The sequence below is a fragment of the Schistocerca gregaria genome, chromosome 2 (genome assembly GCF_023897955.1).
Source record: "Schistocerca gregaria isolate iqSchGreg1 chromosome 2, iqSchGreg1.2, whole genome shotgun sequence".
In the NCBI taxonomy this organism is placed as follows: domain Eukaryota; kingdom Metazoa; phylum Arthropoda; class Insecta; order Orthoptera; family Acrididae; genus Schistocerca; species Schistocerca gregaria.
In genome coordinates, this window is record NC_064921.1 from 608,907,195 (window position 1) to 608,915,759 (window position 8,565).

Here is an 8,565-nt window from a genome sequence, read left to right on the forward strand (position 1 = left end):
AGCATCTTCTTCCTGTCGGTTAAATTTCGCGTCTGTAGCACGTCTTCTTCGTTGTGTAGCAATTTTAATGGCCAGTAGTGTACAAGGACTACTGCAGCTCTATTTGTAGTAAAGCTAATACGTTAGTACAAGGGAAAATTGGTCCCAATTTACTATAATCGACTTACTACGTTTTAAGATGCTTACTTACAGAACAGCAATAGAGAAATAGCAAAGCGCCAAAATTACAATTTAATTTTGTCAGTCGTCCTACACATAAAATTATTTAATATCCCTGCATATATAATGTGAGTAAATGAAATATAACGAGGATCAAATTATGTTTTTACATACTAATTACAGTAACTGTTTCTCTGACAAAATGAGGAATTTACATCGACTTGAGATTTCCATGAATAGATCAAAACAATTAGTTTTTTAGGTACTCTCCGTTTGTCGGTTTCTCACATCAAACATACCCACTATATCACTCCCTGACTACTTCACAACCAAGGATGTGCACCTTGTGTACTACAAAATGTGGCAGGTTTCTGCTCCTAGACCGAGCAGTCAATCTACGAGTACAAAGTACATGTATCTGTTATGCCAATGAAAAATACCACACTATTCCCTGATTTGCAGAACCGTATTAAACTTTTAGCTAAAGCACTAAGTTTTTCCTACGTGTCCATGATCACTTTACTTAGCACTGAAATGGAGATAGTTGCGTACTATGAAGTCCATTTGATGGAGGAGTATATCAAGATGAATAGATTACATGCTGTACTGATTTTCACTGGCAATACCTGTGTTTGGTTACATTGCTGAGGACAACGTAAAATGTAGATATATTGAGACGATTTACTCGGCAATAACATTGAGAGTTTGCATGAAGATATGTGAAGTCAGCTCCTAGAAGATAGTTACTTGGATAGCGGCGAACCGTTTATGGTTGCTGCTTTCTCAAGGGTAAGGTACAAAAACTAGAGACGCGCTCCGACTCAAGAGAGTAAGTTCGTAAGTGCTTAACGTACTTCGTCCCTGCCGTCCAGAAGAAAGCCTAATATTGGAAATATGTCATGTACAACTGAGATCCTTGCGTATGTAATAGGCTACTTTATCAGCTTCCTACCAGATGAAGTAACAAGCGACATTTTCCTGCGAAGATGTTACCAGTAAAACATCGAGAGGTAGTCTTCAGTAGACTACGAAATCAGTCAGCTGTGTGTCTCACTTCTCTCATATATCAGAAGTAATACGACTGCGAAGAAATCACAGTTTTATTAGGCTAATAAAGTAGCAGTTGTGTACAATGACCTATGTGATTGCTAAGAATTTCGTTTCACAATCAGTGTTTTCGCATATGAGAGGTCACTGACGAAATTCTCCATGAATGCTTATGTTACACCCGATCTTACTCCGTTAGAGTACTGTTTGTCGAGCTGGCATTAGAGCGAAGTCTAGAAGGGTAATGTGGACACAGAGCAGCAACTTCTCGTTGGTGATTTATATGCGTGTGCTCAAGTAAAGGACTCTTAGGAGAGACACCATATATATAGAAAAGAATGATCAGAATGGGACGGAAATCGATAGATGTGGGGTGCATGTGAAGACAAACGAATTACTACAATTCAAGGAAAACTGGATGGTTTATTCAAGAGAAAGAGCTTCACAAATTGAGAAAGTCAATAATGTGTTGTTCTAACTCTGGCCATTATGCAAGCAGTTTCTCGGTTTGGCATTGATTGACAGAGTTGTTGGATGTCATCCTGAGGAATATCGTCCCGAAGTCTATCCAATTGGCACGTTAGATCGTCAAAATCCCGAGATGGTTGGAGGACACTGTCCATAATGCTCCAAATGTTCTCAATTGGGGAGAGATCTGGCGACCTTGCTGGCCGAGGTAGCGTTTGGCAAGCACGAAGAGAAGCAGCAGAAACTCTCGCCATGTGCATGTGGACATTATCTTGTTGAAATGTAAGCCCCGGATCGCTTAACTTGAAGGTAAACAAACCGGGGAGTAGAATGTCGACGTACCGCTGTGCTGTAATGGTGCAGCGGCTGACGAGACAACCAAGGGAGTCAAGCTACGAAATGAAATGTACCCTAGACCATCACTCGTGGTTCTTGGGCCATATCATGGGCGACAATCAAGTTTATATCCCACCGCTGTCAGAGTCGAGAGTTTCTGCTGTGTCTCTTCGTGCTTGTCAAACCTTACCTTGGCCTGCAAGGTCGCCAGACCTCTCCCCATTTGAGAACGCTTAGAGCACTATGGGCAGGACCCTACAAGCATCTTGGGATTTTGACGATCTAACCCACCAATTGGACACAATTTGGGAAGATATTCCTCAGGTTGACATCCAACAACTCTACCAATCAGTGCCAAGCCAAATAACTGCTTGCACAATGGCCAGAGGTGGACCAACGTGTTACTGACTTGCTCAATACATGAAGCCCTTTCTCTTGATAAATCATCCATTTTTTTGAAATTGTAATCATTTGATCGTCTGTGCATGTACATCACATATACGGATTTCTGTCCCATTAGGATAATGTCTTCCTGTTGAGTGCTTTCTTTTGTCTTAGAACACAGCATTAAAAATTACCCCTGTAAAAATTCGTGTTTTATCTGAAAACATTTGCAATACTTCTTATACAGTATGTATGGAAGTACAAACATTTATTGTGAGTTTGTGAACAGTGTTCTTGAAAAATGTTGTCCTTCAAAAAATATTGCTTGATTGTGAACCCAGAATAATATTTTATTTGGCTATTAGATACTGTGACTATACAGGAAGTGGATGATTGCAGATGGGAATCGATTCCTGTGAATAATGAGTAAAAAGCTTACCAGACTGAAAACAAGATGTAAAATGTTCAGATGAAACAAGGAAGTAAATTATTTACAAATTAAATTACTGACGAATGTGTAAATCGTATTAAACTGACCGTAATTGCCATCACAAGAAAAAATTACAACGTGTTCACTGTAAGTTGGCCTTTAGCTAGAAGAGGGGATTACGCGGAGCGGAGGAAGCGAACCCGGGCCCCACACAGACCACCACGAGTGACGAGCAGTGTGCTGGGGAGAGACGTGTGTGTGTGGGGGGGGGGGGGGGGGGGGGCGTGAACAAGCCATGCCTGTCTCCTGAAGTGCAGGCACCTCATACTCAGCTTTATACTTCAGAGAAGCAGAAGTCACGCATGGAGATAAAGATTGCTTAAATTTTGATGATAATCTAAACTGAAATCATCTTTTGTATCGACAAGTTTTATAAACATCCTAACTGTAACAATTACCGCAAGGAAATGAAATAGTACGAAAAAGAGAGCTACAGCACAGTAACATGGCAGACAACAATTGCTACTTCACACAGTACAGCACCAAGTTATGAAGATAGTCCCAAAGGCATCATTAGATTGTAAAATGAGCGAGAGCTCGAGAATTTCACTGAGTCGTAATAACGATATTTTATTTGTTTATGAGTTGCTCTAGAAGATATTGCAATCCGTGTTTCAATTACTGCACTGACGATGCTAAGACATGTCACGGAGACAGTACCAACGGAAGTCGTCAGACCACAAGACATCTAAAGGTCAAGCGGAGTCCGAGATTTCCCCAAGTTGTGACGTAGACTGCCCGAGTCCAAGCACGGTACTAGCTCGCTACGCCATCTTCAGAACCACCACAAACCAAAAGAGTACTTTCCTTCCTTGGCGCATAAGCACATTATATATATGGTGTCTGTTCTTTCGATTACAGAGACTATCCCGCGCACGCCTCCCTCGAGACCCACATTCTCACCATATATGTCCACACACTACATTCGTAGTGTCCCCACCCATCATACTCATTACTCATAGAAGACATTCTTACCAATTCCCGTCTTTCGGAAAGAACAGACGCCATATCCATGTAAGTATATAGTTCTGGCAATACCATGACCTTCCTCTTCTGTGCGGATGCACACATATTACCCGAACTCTTACGGGATAGTGCGTGGGATAGTCCCTGCAGTTGCACTGTCCTCTGTGCCCTGGATGGCTCAGATGGATTGAGCGTCTGGCATTGTAAGCAGGAGGTCCTGGGTTCTAGTCCCTGTCGGGGCATACATTTTCACCTGTCCCCGTTGATATATATTAACGCCCGTCAGCAGGTGAAGGTATTAACATATAATTCTAATAAGCACATTATAGGCCGGCCGAGGTGGCCGAGCGGTTCTAAGCGCTACAGTCTGGAACCGCGCGACCGCTACAGTCGCAGGTTCGAATCCTGCCTCGGGCATTGATGTGTGTGATGTCCGTAGGTTAGTTAGGTTTAAGTATTTCTTAGTTGTAGGGGACTGATGACCTCAGAAGTTAAGTCCCATAGTGCTCAGAGCCATTTGAACCATTAAGCACATTATGTCCATGTGGTCACAGGTTGACAAAACGTTGTTGAGCATTTACTCCAGATGAAACTTCTTGACAGATTAAAACTGCGTGCCCGACCGAGACTCGAACTCGGGACCTTTGCCTTCCTCGGGCAAGTGCTCTACCATCTGACCTACCAAAGCACGACTAACGCCCGGTCCTCACAGCTTTACTTCTGCCAGTATCTCTTCTGCCAGAGCACTTGCCCGCGAAAGGCAAAGGTCCCGAGTTCGAGTCTCGGTCGGGCACATAGTTTTAATCTGCCAGGAAGTTTCATATCAGCCGCACAGTCCGCTGCAGAGTGAAAATCTCATTCTGGATTTACTCCAGATGTACGACAGCAGTCCACGACAACTAGCGTTATATGGGTTCTACGATACATGGGTCAAAGAATGAAAGTGCTCTTTCCATTTATGGTGGACCTGAAAGTGGCGTAAGTGTTGCGCCGAAACTAATCGTTTGAAATTGATTTCTTTGACGATACGACTCTGGCGTTTCGTTTTCTTTACTTTATATCATCGTCCAGTGTCGTACGTCTACGAGAACGAAGGACTTACACAAGTTGAACGAGCATTCTTATTCAGCTTTGCGTGGACCGCAGTTGACCTCTCGGTGTTGGCAGGCGCGGGCTCCCCGGGCGGCGGGCTGCGGCAGCACGGCGACTACGTGGGCGGCGGGGGCGGCGCGTCGCCGCTGCGCGCGCACCACGAGTACGGCGGCGGCTCGCCCGGCGGGCTGCGCCACCAGCAGCCGCAGCACCACGAGTACGCCGACGGAGGCAGCCCGATGCGCGAGTACCAGACCATGGTGGCCGCGCCGCACCACCACATCACCATCGACGGCGCCAAGGGCATCGACTACATCGACGTGGAGGACATGAGCCCGCAGAAGTACCAGGAGGAGCTGCTGGCCCACGAGAAGCGCGCCGCCGACGCGGGCTACATCCTCACCGCCGCCCCCGCCAACGGCAACGGCGGCGGCAACGGGGGGCCCGCCGGCCGCAAGGACGGCGTCTCCGTCAAGACGGAGCAGACCTACGTCACGCTGCCGCCCTTCCTCGGATGACTCCGGGCCAACATCAGTGCTGGCCACTCCATAGAGGACATCGTCTTCGTGTAAGGAACGGTAGCGACCGGCCTGGGAAGCGCCGGCAAACACACGACAGCTAACTACGAACCTGCCCAACGTTGCGTACAGTACATTCTGCTTTGAGAGCTATGTAGTTGTATCGAGAGCCAAAGGCTAACTCAAGCACATTAATGGTACTAGGAACAAGCGAACCGAGAATACCGCAACTGCAAATGATCACAATTTATTTCTTGATAACTCATAAAGTAAGTGCAGTATCGCTGGTTACACAAAAGGCGAGCCCTTCACAGGCGTTAAAATTTTTGCTCACAGTATGTTACAGTAAGCAGATCAGTCTGCAAAGGCCGACGAAACACAAGGCTCGATAGATCGATGAAATCCAGGTTCCATTCCTTCTTATAATTTGCATCTTCTTTTCCTATGGTGCCGACTTAATCAATCAGTTTACGCCGCTATCACAAACAGTACTTGATTAGCCCTGATATCGTGTTGTCTGAGGGGAAACGAACATGCTATTGCATGCACGACTAATTACGTTACTATACATACTTCTACAACACAACGATAAGACGAACATCTAAGCATTTTAAATACAGCCTTGAGGATCTTAATATTTTGCCAAGCATTAGTAATTTTCTACACATGGTGTAAATTGTTCTATGATGGTCTGATAACGGTTACTGTAGCCAAGCAGTGTGGCTTTATCGCAGCTGTAAGCACACTTGACCTTCTGGAGTCTGTGTTGCGATCGGTCCATTCTCTTCACAGCTTTTCACGAAGATTTCTATCCAGATAGCGCCCTCAGTTAAGATTTTAGTAATAATTCTGATTCCTTACACCATCTCTATATTTTTCCCCGTCGGGCCTGGTGATCTAGTCGTGCAGCGTATGCCCAGCTTTTACATCTCAATGATGTGAGGATACGCCAGGAAAGACACATGGCTCGTATTCGACGTTACACCGTAGGTGCTCTTTCCCCGGAAGGGTTACTGTGAACACACTAGTCGCTGAAATGGCGTCCAATTGAAAAATTTGCATCAGGACGTTGAGCCACATGAAATTATTTCTTTAGGTTCTCCAGTGCTTTTAATAACATTAACTGCTGATACTGTGGTGAAACTATGTGATAGCAGGACATTTATTGCGAACGGCCTTCATGGGAAAGATGGCACGTCACCTTGATTCCAATTAACCAATATTTCCGTATTATGTTCATCAGTAATATAACATGCACCTTCTTCTCCACTCATTCTGGCGAGTAAATAATAATGCTGGAAAAGACAAAAGCGGACAGGTCTGAAGGTGCAGCAAATAAGTGAAGTTGCTATTGCAACGGAGGCCATTCCCCTACTCACCCTTGAGATTTTCAGTTTAGCTGCAGGCTCCATTCCCTGTTCTTCAAATGGAGAATTCCTTCCAGCCTTCACAAGCAGTTGTCACAATAGTCAGCTGTATTCGGGATTTTCCAAATATAGGCTATAGGACCTATCCAACGCTTCGAGAGACTCCGACCTGTTTGCAGGAGTTTAACTTTTCTTAATGCCAGACGAGCCGAAAAGATCACATTTCAGATGTAAACGACAATGTTAACACTGCAGATTGTCACTGTGTTACTTTACATAAGTCACCTGCAGCGGTCATTATTATCTATATATGTCTTATCAGTCCCCAATCGCCGTAAACGCATGCCTCGTTAGCATAATGCAAACAGACAGAAACTATAATTTCTTGATACGTGTTTGTTCCAATTTAAAAACTAATGACGACTCCAGTACCATTAATGATGCCTTGTTAACACCTTTCTATGAAAACAAAAGTAAATAACATATTTTATATCCTTTTTGCAGCAAAAATTCTAGGAAAGTCTACTAACGCTACAAAAATCCTTAAAAAAGAAAAGTCTTCCCGAAATATATGGCAAACAGTCGAGTTTAACAGCTTTGCTCAGTGATGTTCTCATTGAACACAAAAACGCAGGCAAGACTTTGCTACTGTGTTAACGTCCAGCGCTGATGTGAAGTTATGTTTGAATCTCTTGCGTCACTACAGAAACTATTCTCCATGAAGAATGTGTAACGTTTGCTCCTTTTTATGAATGGACGGAATAAAAATTGAAAGAGTATTAGCTTAGTTTTAGTTATACAGCACCAACTGCTGAGTTTTAGTGCTTCAAGGAACTGAAATATCGAATTCTTCATCTTCTAGACAACGAATTTTCTATCGCGCAGTGCCACAAATAATGTTTTGTGTTCGATGTACATGTGTAACATTAATTATAAGTCATTTCTCAATTAAATATGTAATTCATGAAGTAAGTTCGCTCTGCCTTATTGTTTGCATTTAAGTAACAATGGAACTCAGCCATATAATTCCAAATTTACATGTGCCAAAGTCTTTTTTCTTAATTCTGGATTGCCGGGCCTAAAATTAATGGAAGTAGATGTCTTAAGATGTAATTGTACAGTAAATAACTTAAACGGTCTTAGAAGGCTGTAGCAACTGCTAATAGAGCAGAAAGTGCATTCACGTGCCTTGACAATTTACAGTATCCATCAATGAGTGTTGGTGAACTGCACATGTGTATAATTTTAGGCTGCCTGAGAGGGATCAATAAAATAATTAATGGTTGAAATATGTAATATAAAGCGCTGTTTTAGAGAGAAAGATTAAGTGGACAAACTTTTAGGTGTAACGAAAAGACATTGAAGGTGATAATATTTCTTATTTGCAGATGTACGAGTTTTTTTCTCGATGAAATATGACAAATGAAAATTAATATTTTACTTTACTTAATTTCTACTGTTGTAAATTTGTGTGACAAAATATTTTGAAATTAATAAAAAGCGTTATATGTAAATATACGTCAACTGTTTATGAAATGCATAGACAACAAGAAAAGTTACTCTTCATTAAGGATACTACATTTCTAATTTGCATCAGAAATCAGCGATTATAACTCACTAGTTAATATATTTTACATTTAGAATTCCATAATTTTGTAAATTTTTGTAGTTTGAACTTCAGCTCTGAAGCACCCAAACGTCAGTGAATTTCAAAAGACGAAATGTCTATCATTTTTAA

General features: G+C 42.8%; 1 protein-coding gene across 1 annotated transcript in view; it reads left to right on the top strand.

The window, feature by feature from the left end:
- LOC126335894 (retinal homeobox protein Rx) overlaps nucleotides 1-8,341 on the top strand; it is a 104,265-nt gene extending 95,924 nt beyond the window's left edge. Inside the window, exon 8 of the mRNA XM_049999365.1 lies at nucleotides 5,018-8,341. Within this exon, the coding sequence (XP_049855322.1) occupies nucleotides 5,018-5,460 (443 nt within the window). The 3' untranslated portion in view covers nucleotides 5,461-8,341. The remainder of the gene's footprint in view (nucleotides 1-5,017) is intronic.
- Nucleotides 8,342-8,565: the final 224 nt, after the last annotated feature.